The 25,294-nt window shown below is 37.6% G+C and overlaps 1 protein-coding gene across 1 annotated transcript; it reads left to right on the forward strand.

Moving 5' to 3' along the window:
- The first annotated feature begins 14,214 nt into the window (after window positions 1–14,214).
- Window positions 14,215–25,075, forward strand: lrrc3ca (leucine rich repeat containing 3Ca). Its single transcript, XM_067429655.1, has 2 exons — window positions 14,215–14,341; window positions 22,664–25,075. Exon 2 carries the CDS (start codon window positions 22,760–22,762, stop codon window positions 23,558–23,560), a length of 801 nt encoding a protein of 266 aa, XP_067285756.1. The 5' UTR covers window positions 14,215–14,341; window positions 22,664–22,759; the 3' UTR covers window positions 23,561–25,075.
- Window positions 25,076–25,294: the final 219 nt, after the last annotated feature.

The following is a 25,294-nucleotide window of genomic DNA, read 5'->3' on the forward strand; positions in this document are numbered from 1 at the left end:
TATACATCATGATGGAGTAGCACAAATTACACAAAAATAATTAATATGCTTTCAGGTTCCTAGAACAAGAAATATGCAACATGCCAAAGTCAAAGTTTGGTGGTAGGCTAATATTACATCGTTATTATAATACAATATAATGCAGGATGTGCTCACTCAAGAAAATCCAAACTAACAATAAAGCCAAGAGAAAATGGCATTTTTAAAATCATTGTCATAGCTATCGTTCCTCTTATAGCCAGAGTCAGACACGATGTATGGCTATTATGACCAAATAAAAGGAAGTCTGTATCAATAAAATACATTTTTGGATTTACACAGGCTGTTAGACATGGCATGTGGATTTACACATCAAATTATAATTGCATAAATTATGTTAAGAGAATAATGTTTAAAATGTAAAAAATGTAATGTAGAAATATGAAGTGATTGAAAAAAAGATGAAACTTCTTCTTTTTAACTATGAAACTAACACCACTAGTAGGTGGCAAGTCTCCATCTTAATGAAAGAGTTGAATCCTTTAGTCAAACAAGTCTTTCAAAAATCCTAATTTGTTTAATCCAGCAAACGACTCTGGGTAGGCTAATCAATAAAAATTAGTCTACTCAGTAACTTTATTGAACTGTTGTATAATGTTGTATAATGTCACATTTGCGATTGTGTTCGGAAAAACAGCATTCTTGCTTTTTTTTTTTTTTCATTTTGATGTATGCCTATTCATATATTGTGATGGCCGTGGAGAGAGCACTCAAAACCCTTGGGAGCATATAATTTAGTGAACAAATTTATAGAAAATATCATTCTCTGTAAAGCAATGAGACGTGTACATATGATAATTTATCAAGATTTCTCTAAATGTGCGCTCTTTTGAACTAAAAGCCTAATTGAAGCGATTTAAAGTAGTAACTCAAAAATATACTGCAGCTGGTTCCCTTAAACTTTTAAGTTTTCTCAACTTTTTTTTTTTTTTACAGTGTAGGCATGTTATTCAAGCATTAGTAATAATTAAAAGAGCGAAATGTTATAATTTTTTACCATTTCGTTATTTTGGCTTGGAATATCGTTTGTTAGAAATATGAACTGAATTTAAAATGCTTTTGAAATTGAAAAACTTTGCATTTAAAAAACAAAATACAAAATACAACAATTTTGAATACAGCATTTGGAGTGGAGTGCAAAATAACCCATTCCCTGAGGCCCTTGTTGTTATTGTGAGTGTGCACAAATAAAAGAAGAAAGTTTATAATTTAGAATTATGTCTTGCAGCTGTCATAAAGAAAAATATCCCTCAGAAGCACCGCCACCTTCGTCGGCCATGGGTTAAAGAAAACGTAGCCTATTTAGTTTCATATTCAGTTTCATAGTTAGGCTATGTTTAAATATTAGCCTATGATATTATTTTTTATGTCATATATTTATTATGAAAAGCATGAGTAAGATAGGCTACATCATAATATGCGCATATGTCTGGAGACATGGAGTTGGGTCAGACATGATTTTGTATTTTGTAGAAAGTCTTTCTTTAAAGTGAATTTCGTTTTGCATTAATTGTATTTCTGTTTTGAAAGAACATCAACACCTGAACAATTCCTAGATGGGAATCAGGTGTGATTTATATATTTGCATAACTTAAATCAGTTGTTTCCCAGTAAAAATTGAATCAAATTCAAGGGATATGTGTGTGTTTCAATTCACAATATGAACAGCTGATCACTTTGACTTTAGCCTATAAGGTTAGGTTTAGAACATGGTGTCTGTTCTGAAATACAGTGTTAAAACATTGGTAAAGTTGGAAGTAAAAATCCATTGTTTTGGTTTTGGTTGAGCTTGTGTGTAAAATAAGTTAAATTTATATTTAAATGTATTATTTTTATTGTAACATGTATTTGCTTCAGCCCATTAGGTTGGGATAGGAAAATGTATATGCTTGAGTTTTAATAAGATGTAAGTTTTCTTCATGACCAAAAGAGGGAGCCCCGAGCTTTCTTTTATGTATGTTGAATTATTCTTATGTGCATATTAGAGAATGTGACTAATTTTACTACTTCAGTTAAACAAGGTCCTTTGAAGGGGGTGTCGCTGTCAGAAGGAACAGGAAAATGTAAAAAATAAAAATTAAAACGTTCTTGTCATGGCGTTTGTGAGTAGAAACATGAGTTTTATCCAGACTGACAGCAAAATAAACAGGAGGTTCCTGACCGCAGCAGGGACATGTCAAGATCCATCTATGAATCTATGCTGCATGTTATTCTAAACAAGTAGATGAATACAGTGTTCTGAGTGAGGACTGATGGAGTATTAGCATTGTGAAGGCAAGATTTAAGGTAAACTGTATCTCTTTTACCAGCCAAGATGTTGAGAATAATCTAAAAATAGAAGAAAAGCATGCAATAATAATTTAAACATTTAATGTGTAACTCACTATATTTTTCATGAACAATATCTTTCATTAGGCTAATCACCTAGCATTATCGCAGTAACCTTTAGGAACCTGAGCTCCACCCTGCCATTTCTTTGTTTGCCTTTCTAAAACTATCATGGGAAACTGTTCCCCTTATGCTTAAAGGGCAACAGGATCAAATAGATTTTACTTCCTTTTTACACTCCAGCAGATTGTTTGTAAAATGAAAGAATGGTGGTAGAAGTGATAAATTAGATATGACCGATGTAAGAGTTGGCCTATTTGGTAGAAATAATCATTTTAAATTTAGGCTACTCTCTGAGTAGGAACTACATTTGAATTTGAACATACTTTGTTCTATATAGTATGAATGTGTGTAGAACGAATGTAATACAGACATAGGCCTACTACATCCGTCATGTTATCCTTATCACGTGACATCATCCCATGGTTCATCATTGCCTCACCTCCATTCATAAATATTCAACTGTGGCCTCATGGGACAGTGAAGTGTCCATCGAATGCATACTTCAGAATGTCCAGAAGTAGTAGGTCATTTGGGGACTTTTCGCCTACAGTTTTGACATACTACTCTGTTACAATGCTGTTTTTTTGCATTTAGAGAAGCATTCAATTTTAGACTCAGCACAAAATAATCTATGATTTTACGTGTTTACCAGCAATGTGCATGCTTTATCATTAGCATACATAGCTTACTTGACATTGCATGACATTATGTATATTTTTACTTATTTACTGATTTTCATATAATTTAGTAATATAAATTTTAATTATGTTCCAAACACCAAATAAAGGGATATTGTACTGTTACATCCTCAACCAAATCTAGGGTTCGGGGAGAAATAACTAATATAAAATAAATGATAAAAAAAATTTTGCAAAGACTTGACTTCTGTACCCAGAAGACGCTCACTCAACAGTTCCAAACAAAAGTGAGATAATAACAGTGAGATATCTAAAATGGTTAGAATTAAAATGTTACAATAAACAAAAATCTCTCTAAACAAAACCATGGTAAGAAAAACAGAAACAAAACTGGCACCCACATCCCTACTTCATCCAAGTAAGAAAGTAAAAACATTAAAAAAAAAAAAAAAAACCTTGTTCTACCTAGGGTTACAACTAAAAGAAAATATTTACGTTATTTTTACTATTCATCAAAAAATGAAGAACACAGAAGCACAAATGGGAAGAATTACATAAAAAAATTTGTATCAAAGTAAACTGTTTTAGCAATTATGTAAAACAGTATAGTAATCACAAATTACAGTATGGTCAATAAATTGTATACTGTATGTACTGCAAGTATACTGCAAGCATAGTATTGTCTAGACTATTGGATGTTAGGCCTATTGACTGTCAGTATATTCAGCACTTGCTGTGAAAATACAGTAACCCAACTGCAAAAGATTAATTCTCGCTCAGCATCACGTCTTCAGCCTGAGGACTTTGTACACATCACAGACAATGTCGTCTCTTGCCAGGCAAAGGGGAAAAACCCTCTGATGTGCCAGATCCAGCCTTGACAGCATTCTCCACACTTTGCTCTTCCTCGTCCTCAGCCTTTTGCTCCTTGTTCATCACCTCTTACGCATACTCTTCCTCCTCTCCCTCTTTAAAACAATTGGTATCAACATTCAGTCAAACATTTGGAGTCCATTTTGGCACACTGAACTGACTTGTAATGCAATGTCACTTGTAATACAATACGTGCAGCTGGTTTCATCACTTCATTAGAAATAAGCATGAACAGTTTTGAGTCATTGTGTGTAAAGCAAACTATAAGCACATTACATGCTTGAAACTCAAGGTTGCTATTGTAAAACAAACATTTTGCAAACTCTAATCTCTAAACACAGTTCTCTACAGAAGACACAACACTCAAAACAAGCAGCTCTTGTGTTTCATTTTGAAAACAGTGTCATTTAACAGGTGAAGTGAATAACACGGATTATCTCTTCATCACAGCACCTGTTAGTGGGTGGGTATTAGGCAGCAAGTAAACATTTTGTCATCAAAGTTGATGTGTTAGAAACAGTAAAAATGGGCAAGTGTAAGGATTTGTGATGGCTACAACACTGGGTCAGAGCATCTACAAAAATGCAGCTGTTGTGGGGGTTTTTGTGTATGGGGCTGCATAGCTGCAGACAAGTCAGGGATGGCCGGGTGCATGTGTGTCGCGAACACATGGCACCAGGATGCACTATGGGAAGAAGGCAAGCCGTTGGAGACAGTCTGATGCTTTGGGCAATGTTCTGCTGGGAAACCTTGGGTCCTGCCATCCATGTGGGTGTTACTTTGACACGTACCACCTACGTAAGCATTTTGGCACACAACCTTTCATTGAAACGGCATTCCCTGGTGGCTGTGGATTCTTTCAACAGGATAATGTGAAAGCAAAAATGGTTCAGGAATGGTTTGAGGAGCACAATAACGAGTTTAAAGGGAAGGTGAAATGCTGTTTCATGCATACTGAGCTTTTTACACTGTTAAAGACTTGGATTCTCATCCTAAACATAGACAAAGTTTCAAAAACTAATGTTGGACGTTTGATGGAGTATTTCTGTGTCAAAAATACTCCTTCCGTTTTCTCACAAGTTTCGGAGAGTTTTTTCGAGTATGGGTCAGCTTGACGTCGATAGAGCGGAAGGTCCTTGTATGGGCCGTACGGGCTCTTCTCCCAGTAGGGTGTGCACGCGCGTGACTAGAGCGAGAGAGGAAATGCACGCCCATAAACACTGCTCTCAGCTGCAGATCCACTCGTCTGTGAACACTTATGTCGTTATAGTCCGCGCCACGCTCCACTTTATTCCTATGGGTGACATCAAGCGACTTCAGCGCTTCAGCACAGCATTCCGGGAAGGCAGCGCTGCATTTGAACTGATTTGAACGCAGAAATGAAGGGAAGATTCACAACATCGCGGACCTCCACGGTCACTGTTGTCACAGGACTTCACCAAATCATACCAAAGAAGTGTGTTTTTGACGGAGCGGTCCCAGCGATAAAGGTTTGGTCCTGCTTTGGAAGCAGGCGGTGAGTAAAACTGCTTCAAATGTCTGTGCTGTTGGCTATCGTCGCGTGAGTAAACATCAGTAAACTACACGATCGTGCATAGTTAATTTATCAATGGAGCATGCAATCTATGGTGTGTGTTTAAATACATTTGTTTAGCTGACCACTATAGGTGTCAGTAAAACCACCCAAACATAAACCTAGCGTTCTCACAAAGCGTACTTCGTCATTCAAATGCGCTAACGGTTACTCCATTGTTGTTCTATGTATAACGTTACACTAGTCTGACATGCAAAACCGTTTTGCTTGCTACTGCTAAGGTTTAGTCGCATACAATAGTCCATAAACCGAATCATGTCCTCATAAACTGCAAGTAAAGACACACAAATGTTGACAGGCCACTAAATACAGTACATAGACGGACGTCCTGCTGTTGTTGCTTCTCCTGTTCAATTTATGTCAGCCTCCCGATCTGATTCTGGATCATATAATATAATATCCTGAAATCTGGTCAAAGTACTCTTGCACCAATGCTGAATGGTGAAATTGGACATTGTCCCACACAACAAATTTTGCTCAGTTGGCTCCTGATCACCCTGTGGAAAGTGGATTTCATTGAGGGAGTATGAATGTAAAAAAATGTAGGAGCCTTTATGTGTTGTGCGACCCCAAGACTGCATTGTGTGCCACAACACCAGTGGATTGCAGTACTTGTTGTCAAGGGACATTGACTGTGGCAAAATGTTTATATTGGATTGAACTCTCTGTCCAGCTTCTCTTGCACTTGATTCGCACTTTGAATTGCCATTAGGTATGAAATGTGCTGTACAAATAAACTTACCTTGCCTTGCCTTGCCTTCTCTCAAGTAAAGACCATATGACATGGTGAATTTGGGTGGCTTTGATTTCATTTGAAACCTGTCTCTACCCAATCCTTCTACCTCTCCTCTCTCCTGTTACATTTTGCTCTCCCCCTCCCCTCTGTCCATATCTTCTTATATTTTCTTCTCTTGCTCTTTCCACCACTGCCTTCCACTCTACCATATCTTCTCCCTCTACTCCTTTTCCTACATCCTCAGCTCTTCTTGCTCCATCTCTTCTTCCTATACCACTTATTCCTTTCCCCTCATCTCTTTCTACCTCTTCCACTTTTCCTCTCCCTCTCAATGTTACACTTCCTCTATCCTCTCCAAAACCTCTCTTCTTTCTGAGAAACCATTCTTTCTGAGATTGATCTGAGTTTGGAGAAATGTCAAATCGACTGAGAAAAACAAAAATGACAGTGTTTTTTCTAAATGAAACACAAGAGTTGTTAGTTTTGAATGGTAATGTACAGAACTGTGTATAGAGGTTTTACTATTGCAAACTGAGTTTAAAGTTCGTAATGTGCTGGCAGTTTTGCAAACTTGGTCTAGATGTTTTAAAAATCGCATCTGATCAATTTGGTCCCCGTCTTCTTCGTCCACATACTACTCCAGGTCTACCTCTGTGAAAGTTGAAGTTTACTTAATCCATTTGTGTTGGTACTATCTAAATTTTCTTTTTTTGTTGCAGTAACTGAAACTGTGGTAGATTTTTAGTTCCCGGCATAGGGAGGGTGGATCAGGAGAGCAAATATTTAAATTAAATTATTTTATGTTTTTGAAACTTTCTAAATGTACGGTATAACTGATTATTAACCGCTCTTTCTGTTTGCTGTAACACATAAACTGGAATATACTCAACATAATTTAGTTGTTATATCTAAATGACATTAAGTAAAAATATATGTTAAAAATATGTTTGCAACCACTTGCCTTTTTCTTTGTGTCAAGACTACCACAGAATTAGTCTGGGTGGATTGTGTTTCCTTTTTGTATGAGATGATTGAATTTGAATGATGATCAAGATTCTCTATACATGAATCCACTTCCACATCAGTCCGAAGTACTTTTATCTGCTTTCAGCCTAGAGCTTAAATGTGTTTTTGATGGATGAAAAGATCAGACTCAGATTCTTCCTTCAATTATTGTACATTTATGGATATTTTTGGTCATTTTATCCCTCTGCCTTTATTGCAGACAAGAATTGTCCAATAGTCAAATCACTTTTCCAGTGAGCACAACCGAGTTACGTGCTAAAGCTTATTACTTAAGGCTAGAGTTTTGTTCATATCACTAATAACTGGTAATGCTTCTACCCTTAATGAAGACAACTTTACCATATGATAGAATGAAGTTCAGTGTGAGTGACAAAATCTGGTAGAGCTGCTTGAATGATTGCCAGTAGACTTTTGTATAATATTCTTCTCTCCTTATCTATACTGGTGGAATATCTTCTACCGATGCACAGTGATTTTGTGTTGTTACACTACCAGATGTTCTTGCTACCCTTGTGAAAAGGAAGTGAACTTAATTGTATTTAATCTGCTCTTGCTGTGCACTTCAAATCTTAAATACTATTTGTGAGCAAAAAAAACCTCAAACAAAAATAACGTATTTATCAGTCTCCTGTTTAGGTTAAAAATAGTGCAGTGCTTCCCAGTTCTATGACAGAACACTGGTTTCCCATTATCCAGCTCCTGCATCAGTATCGCACGAATGCGTTGTGGTGCTCACATGAACAGCATTGCCCAATGGTAATTTTATGTTCTGACGTATTTACTATATCAACAGTGCAGGAGACTAACAGACAAGAAGAAATTGTTGAATAAAGTTATTATTTTTTGTTTGAACTCTAAAAAACTCTAAATTAATCTTGCCACTTCTTAAAATTAAGGTTCAACCACTGTAATCACATGGACTATTTTAAAAATATCTTAACTACCTTTCTGGGCTTTGAAAGTGGCAATTCAATTGCTGTCTATGGAGGGGTCAGAGAGCTCTTCCATTTCATCAAAAATATCTTCATTGTGTTCCGAAGATGAACAAAGGTCTTACGGGTTTGGAGCGACATGAGGGTGCGGAATTAATAAGATAATTATTTTATTTTTTTGTTGTTAAACTAACCATATAAAGAGACCATATAAAGATATATATAGTCTGGCTATATTTTATTATCCCCCACCTCGCATGCATGCATGTGTATATATATATACACATACACATACATATAGCGAGGTGGGCGGATAATAAAATATAGCCAGACTACACCACCCTGAAACTCTCCTCAGGGAATGCTAGACAAACTTATAAGCACAGATTCGTTGTGGACCACCCCAAAAAGGGAACAGAAAAGCGTTTCTCAAAAATAACAAGACTGAATTTATTAACATGTTCGCAAAAGGCTCAAAGTATGAGCCATAGGTTAGTTCTTTATGGTTTAAAAAAAACACAGTAAGCTGCACCTTTAAAAGAGAGAATACCAACTATGAAAAACAAACAAACAAACTCAAAACTAGCAGACACTTGAGGAAGACTGACCGGCCACCAGCGCGCCCAGTCCCAGACCTCTAAAAGGAAAAATCACCCATAAATGTGCCTGTGAAAAGAATATTCAAAAAAAAAAAAAAAAAACACACACAAGAACAAGCACACGCGCGCGCACACACACAGTAAACAAGCAGTGCAACCGGAGTATCCACCCAAAGGGCCCACACCAACGATCCAACCAGCACCCCTCAGTGATCCGCTAAAACAAAAAAAACAAAAACAAAAATTAGTTGGTTCTCAGTGCATCTAAGGATTCTTCAAAACAGGGCAAAGGAAAAGCATCCCGATGGGTCTTGCCGTTTAACTGCTGGTAGTCCACACAAATCCGTAAACTGCCATCCTTCTTCTACACAAGAACTATCGGAGAGGCATAGGGACTGCAGCTCTCGCGAATCACCTGGGCCTCCATCATCAGTCAAAGGTCGATACACCCCAAATCTCACTCGTGGGCTGAGAAAACAGAAGAATATTTATACGACAAATCCCTCACCTTTAGCTGATCTGGCTCAGATAGAGCCTGCAAATCTACAGCCTGAATAAACTCACACACTGGGTCAAGTTGACCTGCCTGGGAATTCACTGTAACCATATTGGAATCGACTGGTTCAACGCACAGTTCTAAAACACCTGCAGGTAGACTGACAATCTGTGCCTGGTGCAAGATACCCAATGAACATCTAGGTCGAAGCTTAACTGCAGCTCTATTAACATTCACTATGGGAACATAAGCAGTACCCTTAGTAACCTTAACAACGGCTGGGTAAAGTAACAGACCTGGTGGAAGGGGACTATACCCTATTGAGGGTTCAAAAAGGGCAGTGTTACATAAAGAAAATACCTGCTGGGCACAGGTTTCTGCAATAAATGTCACTGACTCTGCTGGGACAGAAACAACACGCCTACCCCTAACTTTCACCAAACCTCCTGTACGCTCAGCAGACTGGATTTGGTGACATCTGTAGGGCTTGCTGCAAGGCATCAGGGGCTTGGGTAACTTGTGGGAGATAAAAAAGATCAGAGCCATACTGGCCAAACAATTCTGAGTAGCATTTCCATATAATGTTCATACCCCAAACCCTAGGAGCAGCAAAAGTGGGCAAGTTATTTCGGAATAACCTTACCCAATACCTGTACGTCAAGCTCTACATACCCAATATAAGGAATGTCTAGGCCATTAGCAGCCTTAAGCTGTAACCAAATTTAAAAAAAAAAAAAAAAATGTATCAGAGATAGTAGAGACCATTGACCCAGTATCTAATAGGCACTTTACTTGTACCCCTCCCATAGACATAATAGTTTATGGGCATGCACCTACTAGGTGTGAAACGGTTTCTCTACTTACAGGCCTTTGCACACTTGAGCCAGTAATCTCCCCTTCTGCCCTGTGGCTCGGCAAAACAAAGGGTGCTAGTTTTCCGTCGGCTGATTAGATGGGGACAAATTCCATAAGGGACGAGGCTGATGACGGGGCTGGTGATGTTGAACCTGAGAAATAACACGCTCATTATCACAATCACTGGTAAAATGGCCTGGTTTTTAACATCACCTACACACCACTGGGCCATTATAAGGGGATGAGTTACGCCGAAAAAGCTGTTGTAAGGACCTAAACCATTCAGAAAGTTCATTAAGCTGTTGCTGTTGTTTAACCATCATCTCTTTTAACTCCGCAATCTCAGTCCTCTGAGGGGAGGAACATACTTGTGCCTCCGGAGCCCTTAAGGTCTGTAAAGCACAAATAGATGGCACTGAATAACTCCTAGTTCTATCAGTAACTGGCCTACCTTCCAGCTCCCAACGGATGGCTTCAGATCTTACATCAAGAAGGGTGCACCCTGGTGTAGCCCGAACCACCTGCTTTAAAGCCCTTCGAAGATTGGGATCATTAACATGTTCAACAAACTGGTCCCTAAGTAGAACAGCCGAATTGAGCAAACCATTGGGTGCACACTTAACCACCCGTTCCATTAAACTGAAAAGAGCATGTGTGTATATATATATATATATATATAGGTCCTCAAAAAATTAGCATATTTTGATAAAGTTCATTTTTTTCCAGAATGTAATGATAAAAATTTAACTTTCATGTATTTTAGATTCATTGCACACCAACTGAAATATTTCAGGTATTTTATTGTTTTAATAGTGATTATTTTGGCTTACTTAATCTAAATAAATAAAAATAGCATATAATGAAAAGGTTCTCTAAACGAGCTATTAACCTAATCATCTGTATCAACTAATTAACTCTAAACACCTGCAAAAGATTCCGGAGGCTTTAAAAACTCCCAGCCTAGTTCATTACTCAACACTGCAATCATGGGTAAGACTGCCGACCCGACCCTGTGCAGAAGCCCATCATTGACACACTCAAGCAAGAGGGTAAGACACAGAAAGAAATTTCTGAACGAATAGGCTGTTCCCAGAGTGCTGTATCAAGGCACCTCAGTGGGAAGTCTGTGGGAAGGAAAAAGTGTGGCAAAAAACGCTGCACAACGAGAAGAGGTGACCGGACCCTGAGGAAGATTGTGGAGAAGGACCAATTCCAGACCTTGGGGGACCTGCGGAAGCAGTGGACTGAGTCTGGAGTAAAAACATCCAGAGCCACCGTGCAAAGGCGTGTGCAGGAAATGGGCTACAGGTGCCACCTTCCCCAGGTCAAGACACGTTTGGGCTACAGAGAAGCAGCACTGTACTGTTGCTCAGTGGTCCAAAGTACTTTTTTCGGATGAAAGCAAATTTTGCATGTCATTCGGAAATAAAGGTGCCAGAGTCTGGAGGAAGACTGGGGAGAAGGAAATGCCAAAATGCCTGAAGTCCAGTGTCAAGTACCCACAGTCAGTGATAGTCTGGGGTGCCATGCCAGCTGCTGGTGTTGGTCCACTGTGTTTTATCAAGGGCAGCCTCAATGCAGTTAGCTATCAGGAGATTTTGGAGCACTTCATGCTTCCATCTGCGGAAAAGCTTTATGGAGGTGAAGATTTAATTTTTCAGCGCGACCTGGCACCTGCTCACAGTGCCAAAACCACTGGTAAATGGTTTTACTGGTATTATTTACATGGTATTACTGTGCTCAATTTGCCTGCCAACTCTCCTGACCTGAACCCCATAGAGAATCTGTGGGATATTGTGAAGAGAAAGTTGAGAGACGCAAGACCCAACACTCTGGATCAGCTTAAGGCCGCTATGGAAGCATCCTGGGCCTCCATAACACCTCAGCAGTGCCACAGGCTGATCGCCTCCATGCCACGCCGCATTGAAGCAGTCATTTCTGCAAAAGGATTCCCGACTGAGTATTGAGTGCAAAACTGAACATAATTATTTGAAGGTTGACTTTTCTGTATTAAAAACACTTTTCTTTTATTGGTCGGATGAAATATGCAATTTTTTTGAGATAGGAATTTTGGGTTTTCATGAGCTGTATGCCAAAATCATCAGTATTAAAACAATAAAAGACCTGAAATATTTCAGTTGGTGTACAATGAATCTAAAATATATGAAAGTTTAATTTGTATCATTACATTATGGAAAATAATGAACTTTATCCCAATATGCTAATTTTTTGAGAAGGACCTACATGTGTGTGTATATATATATATATATATATATATATATATATATATATATATATATATATATATATATATATATATATATATATATATACCTATATGCAATATACTACATTGCAACTTTATCATTATAAATTGGCAATTACTCATGTATTTTAATACATAACATAATCTGCAAGCTGCAAGTTTTAATAGAAATGACCTTAAAGTTTATTTTAGTTGACTATAAATGCTTAACCATAATTAAAAAACAATAAAGTAATTATGAAATTAGCCTACATATAAAGATGTATCCTATACGTCCTATATTGCATTTGCATTATTTTGCACTCACAAATGCATTTAATATAACTATAAATGTAACCTACTATAATATATAAATGTTAATAAATGTTAACATGCAGCAGGCACCTCAGATGAAAAATAACAGCTAACTCCAGCGCATACCTGAAAGTGTTTCAGAAAACATTTAAGTATATTATTTTAAAGCATTATTGTTTCAGTTTTCAGTTTTTCTAATATATACACAACCTGCATAGCTTTTTTTTCTATCTAGTGTGCAAATTCTGCCCTAAAGGTTTGGGCTCATTACAGAGCCACAGAGAATGCAAGGTCAGGCAGTAAGCACAATACAATCACCTATAGATCAAGCAGCTTCAGTATGATTGACTCACATTTCAAGGTTGAAACAATGGTGTGGCTGAGAATTTCAAAGATGAATTATGCAATGCAACCCCTCTTGCTTTGATTTTTAATATAGTAATATGGTGCAGCTTCACCATACTTTATGTTTCCTGGTAATCTGAAAGTATAAAAGACAATAATTTAGGATTGCACACACACACACACACACACTCACAAATATCTTGTTACATTAAGTCCATAAGTGCCCCAGCAGGTCACAGATCAATCAGAATTAACAGCAGTCCACCCACACTCAGGTCATCGTTTTAAGTAGCTGTCTGATTTAGTTTAAGTGTGTGACAGAGAGAAAGAGAGAGAACACGGGCGGTTGAAATATGTGAAAGAATTGTTTCATCAGTCCAAAGGGTTTTTTCCCCCCCTGCTGTCTAAACAAAATTACAGGAACTGAAGTAGAAAAATAGCCTTTGGCTTTAGAGGCGAAGCTCAATTAATTTGTTCATTTTAAACAATCTGTCAAGCCAGCATGGGGTCATTGCTAAAGTAAATATGTAACAAGTCATGTTTCAGCATGGAGGGAGGCCTCGGTGATCTTTACACAGGTTAACCTTTAAATGTGACTGGACAGGCACAACAGGCTTAACATTATATCACTCGAGAAAAGTCAACGCAAGGTGTTATAAAGAGTAGGCCTACATGCATTTCACTCTCTGTCAATCTCTATTATCTAGGTTAACACTTCAGAATCTATAACGTGTTTTTCTTTAGATGACAAAAATAAGACTTGCTTATCAGGAATATGACAAGCAAACACCACTGCAAGCAAATTTCTTATTATAATTTGGAATATTCGGTTATTGTATCAAACCTATATAATGATTATGGAAAATATCTGAATCAAGTGTCGTGACAACTATCTTTTGAAGACTGAACGATTGATCTGTGGTTTATGAAAGTTATTCATTTGGAAGTATCAGAATGTTTCTAGTCTCTGATGCTGTGCTGATGTGTGCGGCTGGTTGCATGGAAACTGATCATCTCTCTCTCTCTCTCTCTCTCTCTCTCTCTCTCTCTCTCTCTCTCTCTCTCTCTCTCTCTCTCTCTCTCTCTCTCTCTCTCTCTCTCTCTCTCTCTCTCTCTCTCTCCCCGAGTCCCGACGCGTCCACGGTTCGCGCTGCGTGCGGATCTTCAGCACTAGAGCTACACACTAGACGGAATATTTGCGCAAATGACAAATGCCGAGATGATCAGAGTGGATTTCAGAAGACAGAGAGGAGAAATGTAAGTCAGTCTTGTGTTTGAATGAGAAGAGCCCTTAACGCTCGCTATTACATGCCGACGCTTTTAAACGAGGAAATAAGACACGACTGCTGTACAGTAAGGTTAAGGTAGTCTATAGGTGTTTGATTGAAGTTCATAATAATAGCGTAACTTATTGCTTTTATTATGTAATGCTATTTTTTTTTTCTTCAGGAGTCACACGCAAGTAAATGAATGCTACTAAAACACTTGTAACTCTTGCAAAACTATACTGTTTTTACTTAGCGTACATAAAATATTTATTTGCATATTAAATTTGTACCCAATATGCTTAAAAATGTATGTGGTAAGGTTTATTCAGTCATTTTTTATAATATTATATATAATATAATATAATAAAATCATACTACATGAATCACAAAAAAATTGCAGTGCAGTTGTCTAGATGTTTTCTTGGTTGTTGTCTTAATTGATCTTAATGTTTTAACTGTTCTGACACAATAGGCTTACTCATAAAATCTGGACTTCATGTATACATACATAACTTAATTTGTCAGTTCACCTTTAGACCTTCAATATAATAGGCAATGATGTGTGTTTTATGGTTAATGATAGGTCAGATTTATGCAGATTATTGATTCTAAAAAAAAAAAACTCAGATAATTGAACAGTTCAGGTTGGCGCCGGGGACTATGTGTAAACTATCACACACTCCAGCATTCAGAAGGACACGGACATTGTTTGAAATTAATTATTAAAGAAGACCAGAGGTGAGGTAGCACAATATTTTGTAGACTAAGAACCGTTACTCATGGTTAAAGCTTTTCTTGGTTTCATAAGGCATAAGCTAAACCAAATGAGCTGCTGCATAGCCTACATGATTGATATCACACTCAACATAATGTTTGTACAGCTATTATAATATAGGTGTTTTTTGTTGTTTGTTTCTTTGTTTTCCACCTTTTTCTGTTCTCTCAACACCCACACTCGTTTTACCTTTACAGTGTTCTGTAAAAAACTGAAAATATGCAATTGTTATCCTATTTCTGCTTGATCTGACCCTGAAAATTACTTTATGTGATGGATTTACAGTGTTGAAGAGTACATTTAAGGTACCTAGATTTTACCTAGAAAATAAGGTACCTAGAACCAACATGTTTTATTTGTTGTTGTTGTTATGGTTATTTTAAACAATTAATTACTCCAGTCTAGCCAAAGAGATATACAACCAGTAGAGACAGCCTATATGTTAGCATGCATCTCAGTGATAATTGCTCAGCTGGCACAGGACATCTCTGCTTATGGGCACTTGGTTTTGGAAGCATAATTGGAATGGAAGTTGCAAGGGAAAAAATTGGCTACATGATGGCACCTCTGATTGGCTAATGGCACCTCAAGATTGTGCATAGACCCAAGAACCTATATCAACTACCCTGAACACTGATGTGAAAGGCATTAAACGGGGGAAACGAGTCCAATTCATTTTATTATTCAGAAAACATTGATATATTTGAATTACCTTATTGGAATTCATGTTAAAGCTTTCTATAATCAGTCATCAACCAGGCTGTCTTGTCTCATGATGCTTTAATAATTTATTAAAGAGTTTAATAAAATGACAATATGGCAATATCAGGCCAGTTATCATCTAAGTCAAGTTCTAACTAATGAAACGTCATTGAGTACAGTTCAGTTAAGCTCTTTCAAATCTTATATCCTCCTTTCCTGTCCCTACTCTAATGTATTTCTCATTCTCTTCCTAATATATGTTCTTGTTTGAGAGTCTGGACACAAATCTTATGAAGTTCATTGACAAGTCATCGAAAAAGGTAGCTTTTTGCTGAAGACAAAAATATCTGTGTCCATGTTTGGTCACATGCATTTCCATGCTGGTTTGAGTTGATATGTCCTGATTAGTGGCGGTTAGGGTTCTTACTGATGAAACAGCATAGCCATGTTTTTCAAAAGGGAAAAAACAAAACAAAAGTTCGTTAAGAAGTGTGTGGTGGGCAAACAATCCCATGCAGCTGACAAGCATCAATACATATTACAGTTTTTCTCAGTCGCTTTGGTACATTTCTCAGATCAGATTGATCAATTCTCACATCATTGTGTCACTTGTGCACATCAAAAAAGCAGTTTCTCATTTGTTTGAACAAGTTTCAACACTTTGCTGCATCCATGCAAATGATTATGTACAATACTCTGTTGTTTCCTACATTATCAGTTGCTTATGTCATGATTGATCATAATGTATTATATTGGGTCTCTGTTGAATAGTGTCACCCCCCACAACATTTAGGCACATGCTCATAGCAAAAGTCTTTACATGCAAAATGGGTGAACAAGTTATCATAATATGTCAAGCATATTTCTATACTTTCTATATTTCCATTAGACTTTTATCTAAATTTGTCCTGAATTGATAAATTGCTCCCAGGTGAATCTTGACATTCTCTAACGAAGGTGCTTCTCATGAAACATCAACTAGCAGGTATATATTTTGTGTGCTATTCAGTGCTGTTTTTTTTTTTTTTTTTTTTTTTCATTTCTGTATCTCAATGACATGTTCTGTCAATAAAATACAGTACAAACAGTAAGAGTGTACATTTTAATTTATCCCATTCTCTTGCAATTACACTCACACATACACTAAAATGTAACTTACAATTGACAATAATTGTCATCAAAATTTTAGCCATAGTTTCCATCGGAACATCCCTCCAGAGTAAACTGTTATATTGATAGCATGACTAAGCAATTTTACTGTCGTATCCGTACACAATGACACAAGGACTTGTCATTCTGATGGCACTGACACACTCTGAGTTCTGAGTAAGAAACAACCCAATGTTGGGTCAAATATGGACTAACCCAGCGGTTGGGTTGTTTTAACCCATCGATTGGGTTGTCTTAAGCAAATATTTTACCCAACCACAGGATTAAAACATCCCAATCGCTGGGTTAAAACAACCCAATTTCTGGGTTAGTCCATTTTTGACCCAACATTGGATTAAAACAACCCAGCATTTTTGTTGGGTTGTTTTGTTTGTTTTTGAGTGCATGTTCATTGACACAGATATTTACTTTTGAGAGATGAACTCACTAATTTCACAATTTTTTTTATTTATTTTTTAGCCTTTTATTGCAGTGTCAGGGTCACATCGGTTTTCTCCCCCAAAATGTTCTGTCCTGAACCTTTTAACCTCATTTTTTCATCCTTCTCTTATTTCTTCTCTTCTGTAATGGAAGACTCGCTCCTCAGATTCTCTTGTTTCCTCTCTTGTTCTCTCTGTTGAATCATGTAAACATCCTGTGTGGTTTCTCCTCAGTGCCCCCCCCCCCCCCCCCCCCCGTTGCAACCATTACTCCATCCCTATCCCTTGAGCTGATATTGAGCTTTCAGTGATTTTTTTGTTCGATTTTTTATTTTTTTTTATTTTTTTGGCTCTCACCTGCAAATCTCTGTTTTAGGTCTTTGCTGTCCTCACCTTTCACTGTCTGTCTGCCTCTCCTAAAGTGTCCGGCTCACACTATCACTTGCGAAAATATCATGACAAGCCTGTTGTGTATTCATGAGTGGTACAGCTTGGTTATCTAACCTCTCCTCCACCACTTTGCTTATTTTTCCTTAGGTCAGACTTCCTCACTTTAAGAAAGAAAACTTAGTGGGACAGCAAGACTAAAATTAGTTTTCTTTTAAACCGGGGTAAATAACTGTCTTGGGTGTATGTTTTTTTGTTTTTGTTTTTTGGCAGGGGAAGACTTTGGTCACTGAAGCATGAAAGCTGAGCTAATGCCTTCCTTTCTCTTCTTCTCTCTCTCTCCTTCTTTCTCGCTTTCTCTCTCTCGCTATCTGTCTCAGCCTTCAGTATTTGCCTGGCATTTCAGCTGCTTTTGTAGTCTAGAACATCTTATTTTCCCCTCCCTTCAACAAATAGTCCCTCCTTTAGGAGACTCCCACTCGTTATGTGATACTAAGAGGTACTTAGAGATCGATTTCATTTTTAATCTGCGTAAGTGGACAGTGGCAGTGGACAAATGGTCCGCTACCATTTGTCAACTACAAACCTAGTGACTTTTATTGTGTCTGGCTGTGTTTCTGTTTCTGTTATTTTAAAATTCTGAATTAGGCCTATAAGTGCAATCAAAATAATAATAACTATTTTGCTTGTCCAATTGACTTAAAGAAAACAAATTAATCCAACAAATGATTTGTTAACTCAGATTACATAATCCATTCATGTTGAGAATATATGAATTATTTTATTTTTGTTGAGTACAAAGTGGTTTGCACATAGGAAGTGTAAATGTATGCAAAGAAAAAACGGGTCATAAGGTTTTTGTTTTGTTTTGTTTCATTTTTTGTTTTTATTGAGATGTTTACATCATCTGAATTCTGAATAAATAATCTATCTATTGATGTATAGTTTTTAGGACATTTTGGCAGAGATACAACTATATGAAAATCTGGAAACTGAGGGTGCAACAAAAACCTAAATATTGAGACAAATATGGCGATGTGACTTTTAACTGGTTTTATGGTCCAGGGTCATATATGTTTAGCTCGCTTATATAGAAACATGTCAAAAATACTTACTAAATGCTACAGACAACTATAAGTTTAGTTGTTTATGTTTAACTGAGTTTACTCAAGTTTAGTATTTGAGCAGAAATAAATCATGCTTGCATTGCATTGCATTGCACTGTACATAATGGGGGGGGGGTAATATTTAGAGGTGCTGTAATATATAAATAGAGAACCAGTGATTTTTGTTTGTTTTGGTGAAACTTTTGGAAACTGCAGGCTTGTGTGGATTTTTTCTTACAATAGGTAAGGTTGGAGGTTATTGAAGCCAACCAAGGCAGCTGCCTTCTAGAGCACGTTGCCCTGAAGATTTGTAAGAGGATAGCCGCTTCTTATATGCTGCTGATATATTAATGAGCTAAGGCTGGAAGCTATTTTTAGAAGGCTGGACAAAATAAATAAAAAAGTGTGAATTACAAAGCCAGTTGTTGTTCATCGTTACTTGCACTTTAGACAAAATGAGCTGTGTCTTAAGTGAAACTATTATTATGGATTACTGACCACAACACTGCTTGGATTAAATATCCAAAATGGCAACCCCAGTTCGAATAGCGGGCAGTGTTCCTGCTTGCACTCTCTTGTACTGTACATCATTTCGGCTGCTGTCTTTTCCATCTGCAATATTTAGGACAACCAGTCTTTGTGGTAAGACTAACAAAGTTAAATAGAAGTATTCAAATTAAGATTTATTTGGGAAGTTTATGAAACACAGATATAAATTTAGCTCAGGAAAAAAGAAGCATATTGCACTTTGCAAGTCTGATGTGTTTAAAAGTCAATCTTAAACTGAAAAAAAAAAACACTGAATATTAAGTTTATTACCAAATTCAGATATCCATAACATATATATACACACACTCACCTAAAGGATTATTAGGAACACCTGTTCAATTTTTCATTAATGCAATTATCTAATCAACCAATCACATGGCAGTTGCTTCACTGCATTTAGGGGTGTGGTCCTGGTCAAGACAATCTTCTGAACTCCAAACTGAATGTCAGAATGGGAAAGAAAGGTGATTTAAGCAATTTTGAGCATGGCATGTTTGTTGGTGCCAGATGGGCCGGTCTGAGTATTTCACAATCTGCTCGGTTACTGGGATTTTCATGCACAACCATTTCTAGGGTTTACAAAGAATGGTGTGAAAAGGGAAAAACATCCAGTATGCGGCAGTCCTGTGGGCGAAAATGCCTTGTTGATGCTAGAGGTCAGAGGAGAATGGGCCGACTGATTCAAGCTGACAGAAGAGCAACTTTGACTGAAATAACCACTCATTACAACCGAGGTATGCAGCAACGCATTTGTGAAGCCCCAACACGCACAACCTTGAGGTGGATGGGCTACAACAGCAGAAGACCCCACCGGATACCACTCATCTCCACTACAAATAGGAAAATGCTCAAAAAAGATCCTCAACGTACGCATAATTACCTCGATCCAAAAAAAAATGAAAATGATAAAAATAAAAATGATAAAGCAAAAGAGAATTGTCTCGGGGGCCCCCTGGTGTTCGGGCCCTGGGCTGCAGCCCATGTTGCCCATTAGGATAATGCGGCCCTGTTACCATAGAGTTAGTAAACACCATTTTGCAGATATTGGATAAGAGCAGATGGAACCCAAGAAGACAGCATTTCAGTCAAGATGTGAAAAGTGTAAATAGGCTCAACATGTAGAAGGTAGATTTCTTGGTATCTCTGCTTTGTGGTTTATATTAGATTTTTAGAATTAAAGAAAAGGGCAGACATCTGGCAACACAGTATTATAACTTTTATGTAAAATGTTCTACCTATTTGAAGTTTCTAGATCTGAAACATCTTGTTCACACGCCTTGTCATCTTTTGTCAGTCCTGGATTTCGTTAATGCCTGCGGCCGAGCTGTGAATTAGGCCAGTATAGCAGGGATTTCAATCAACCGACACTTTTAAGGAAGTGCCACTTTTCCCTAATCAACATGAGTGCATATTCATTGAAGGTTTTTTTAATTGTGTGAGCCTTGCTTAACGTGTGTAGCAAAAAGGCTATAAAATCATAGGTAAATTATAATAGCTAAAATGGCTTTGACATTGCTTTGAGCAATGAGCAAACCATTTACCATGAGTAAATTAAAATTGAAAGGTTAAGGCATCAATCTGCTTATTAGATCTGGGCTGTATGGGTTTGTGATCCATGTTTATATGTATGTGTGTCTATGTATACTGCACACACCAGAAGGTAGGCTATAATTAAGTGATTCGTTGTGAGTTAATTAGGGGCAAAGTAGTCTATGTACAGTCCCTTAAATCATAAGATATTGATGAGGCATTGCTGCAACAGATGACAAGAAAACTGAAATTTGATTTAGTAATAGAATTGTACATGTAGTTAAACAATAGCATGACTGCATTAAACGAGAGAGGTATGTAACTCTCCTTAAGGGAATAACATGAAAAAGCGGTAAAGTATCCCTTTAAGACATACTTTTTTGGCTGTAAATAATAGCGCAAAGCTCAGTAAATTGACAAGCACAAACCTTAGTAAATCACCTTGCATGATTAATTTAAATAGAACTTGGCAATATAGGAAAAATATGATCTCTGCATTATACATTCTTTTGATAACGTTTTAAATATATCTCAATATTTATGCATTTGCTTTTAGGGGTAATTTGTTTCAGTTAGAGGAATATTTACCAGTCTTAACATTCTCATACCTCAAAAACATTGCAGTCATGAAGCAAGAAAACCAATTTTGGGCCCATATTTATCAAGCTTCTCAAAGTGCTATTTTAGTCTTAAGTGCTGAGAATGAATTCAATTTACTCCTACTTTCAAACTTAAGTATAAAAGCAAGTTATCACATTTCTTAAAGCTAAGAATCCCTCTTACTCTCCCAGATATTTAAGACAGCTCGAGAGATCTCTCAAGAGGATAGGAGTTGCCAGTAGGGGCTTGTGATGGCACTGGGGAGACAGATGCGTGCGCAAATCTTTCAAGAGAAGGAGAATGTTTGAAATGTTTGACAACGAGCAGTTAATCAAACGGTATACTTTGGACAGAGCAGGCATAATCTTTTTCAGCGCTGGTTAATGTTGGGCTTTATAAATAAATAAAAAATGCTGTTCGGCTAATTCAGCAAGTAGTAGCGATCGCTTCTTCCTCCTGCCATTTCGGTTTTCTTTTGGAATCCATGGTGGCTGATTATATTTAAAAAAACCTAGGCTATAAATAGGCAGGTCAGGTAACAGCACACCAGTTTACATTTTTTTTAATTAAGACATGGATGAAAACCCATTTTATCTTTTATCGTTTATCTTTCATTTAAAATGTGTATATTATAATGTATTGTCTAGAAAGTTCTTTATTGTCAAATGTGTGTTGAATGTAAAATCCTCTTAGGAACTTCACCATTCAATGTGAATTTATCTGAGAATATTCTTAAATAAGGACATCTATTCAGTGATTGGTTCATGCCTATGACATCATCCAACATCCCGTTTGTGGCACAGCAAAGTGTCGTAAATCAAGTCTAAGACTGACACTTAAGATTTAGTCCACTTTACTTAAAGTATGGTTGGGATGCTTGATAACTAACTTTTAAGCGCAGCTTAGAGCCAAGAATTTTTTTTACTCTTAAGTCAATTCTTAGCAGTGTTCTTGTGAGTAATTCTAAGATGTTTGATAAATACAGGCCCTGATTTTTACATATTCTTAAGTCTGAAATATTAAAGAAATATACATTCTCTATTAACTGGTTATGGTATTCTTCCATCTTCTAGGCTTGCAAGCTGTTGGGGATTTTGATGTCTGGTACAGCCTCCTGGATGTTCTCAGCACAGGTGATACTCTAAAGGGATTATGCTCGCCGTTCCAAAATGCTGCTACCCTCAGGTTGGCTGCTTCGGCACTCTGTGGTCATGTGGTTGCTGTTTCACAGCTTGGTGTTGATGACACTGTGTTTCCACCACGCTGCAACGTCCTGCTCCAAACGCTGCTACTGTTCAGACAGCGAGGGCTCATATGGCGGCAAGACCATGCGTTGCAGCAACCTGCATCTAACTGAGATCCCTCAGGACATTCCCAATGACACACAACGCCTCTACCTGGACTACAATCTCCTAAGCAAGATCCCTGCCAATGCTTTTAATGATCTTCCACTGCTAGCTGAACTAGATCTTTCTCATAATGAACTGGCATTGCTTGAACCCGGAGCCTTTAGAGGCTTGGCAGCCTCTCTACAGTTTTTGGATCTCTCGTCCAACCAGCTCAATATGCTGGACCCAGATGCCTTTGAAGGCGTTAGAGCAAGATCTAACCTCACTGGAAACCCTTGGCACTGTGACTGCAGGCTGCAGACAGCCCTTCCACGCCTAGACCTAGAGCCTGTGTCTTTAACTGGCATTATCTGTAAGACGTCTGAACCTTCAGACTCTGGAGCCCAGGGTGTGCCTTTCCTGCTGGCCAAAGACCTGGACCTGTGTGTGGTGCTCAAAAAGACCACGGATGTGGCCATGTTAGTGACCATGTTTGGATGGTTCACCATGGTCATCTCCTATTTGGTCTACTATGTGAGACACAATCAGGAAGATGCCAGGCGCCACCTGGAGTATCTCAAGTCTCTGCCCAGCAGGCAGGGCAAGTCTGAGGAGTCTTCCACCATCAGCACTGTGGTATAGCACCAGGCCAAGTGCTCATAACATGTGGAGGAAGCTTCTCAGGCTGCCAAAAGGCAACGGGCACACTGTGCAATGGGCTAACTGTCTCTAAAGTTTAAAATTGACCAAACCCTTGGAAAAACAAAGACTCCTTGAATCATTTACCACACAAGTTACCACTCAGGATTGATCTGTACCTTCCCAAAGAACCAGAAAGAACGTCTGACATTGGATGCTTCTTGACCAGTGGAATACAATGCCCACAAAAGGGAAATGTGAAACACATCATGCTGAGACAGAAACCATCCACAGACACGCGGCTGGACAGAGATGACTAGAGACAGAAGGAGGGAAATCACAGAGGCCATCTAATCCAATTCCGATGAATAATTGATTCAGAAATGGCCGAGCTTGAGGCTCATCTTGACTAAGAGGTTTTTCTACTCTGCACTCTTTTAAAGGAGGCGTTGTCTTTTTTTTCATTCATTGGTTCCTTTTTTCAGTCAGATCTCCATTTGACAGGCAACTCACGGAGCATAAAGCACTCGTCCTACTGGGTATTTACAAAAAGTACTGTTGTTGTCCCTGCAGGCAACATCAAAATTTTACAGAGCAACACATTCTTGCATGCATCAATGATTTTTCAGGTGTCTCAGTAAACATAGTATACATACTGTGCAAAAGTAAAAAGCACTGTAGATTGCTTTGATGCTCAGTGGTTAGGATATTAGGGAAGCACAGAAAAGCTATTTTCTTCATGAATTCAATCGCACTAATGACGTTGTGACTTAAAAGAAATAAACAGGCTTGTTATTTTCATGATCCATCACTGTAAGATAAATCACTGTTAAAGTCATTTCGAGGGAAAACACCATGGGCTTTTATTTAAAAAAAAAAAAAGATTTAAAATGTTTCAAAACTTTTATGTTTAAAATTAATGAGACAATGTTGACGACCACATAGGGTGTTTGCACTGTTAGAGTGGATGCTTGGTATGTCACATCCAATACTGTGTGATTGTTTTTTTATGTGGAGTGCCAGCAAGAATAATACAGAATGTCTGCCAAGATAAACCATAAGTTGAACTCAACCTGATTGTTCTGCCTGTGTGATTTAATGTCTTCAAAGCTTTACAAGTCATATCCATATATTAAGAAATAACATTTTGTTTATCCTTTACAAAAGGCAGTGAGGGGTATGTCATGAAATTCCTCAGAAAAGTCCAAAACCTAATGAGCTGCCTACAAAGACATTTTAAGGTGTGATTGTGCTGACATTTAACTATGTAGACAGTAGATAACAAAGTAGCTCACTGCGTTATAACTGTGGTCATCTGAGATCTGGATGTGGTTGTAAATTATTTCAAAGCACCACGAACAAACGGACGAACGAAAAAAATCAATGTTACATTTTACAGTAAGGTTCTATACATTAATATTAGTAAATGCATTATATATCATGACTAAACAGTGCTCTGTATTTTTTTTACAGCATTTATTCATCTTTATGTTCGTGTTAACTTATAAATATACAATTGTTCGTTGTTGGTATGTTCAGGTAAACATCTATTAATGTGGAAATTCAAATTCACCAAGATTAATAAATGCTCTAGAAGCACTGTTGATTTTTTCACGTTTTTAGTTGTGTTAGCTAACTGCTTACTATATACAACCTTATTGTAAAATGTTAGTGAAATAAATTATTTGCTGTTCATATATATGTTGGAACATTTGTTGAATATCAGGGCAAGCAAGA

This window comes from Pseudorasbora parva, chromosome 21 (assembly GCF_024679245.1).
Source record: "Pseudorasbora parva isolate DD20220531a chromosome 21, ASM2467924v1, whole genome shotgun sequence".
Classification (NCBI taxonomy): domain Eukaryota; kingdom Metazoa; phylum Chordata; class Actinopteri; order Cypriniformes; family Gobionidae; genus Pseudorasbora; species Pseudorasbora parva.

Excerpts from the sequence above, each read along its gene's own strand:
- lrrc3ca (XM_067429655.1), top strand. The coding sequence starts at position 22,760 with ATGCTGCTACCCTCAGGTTGGCTGCTTCGGCACTCTGTGGTCATGTGG.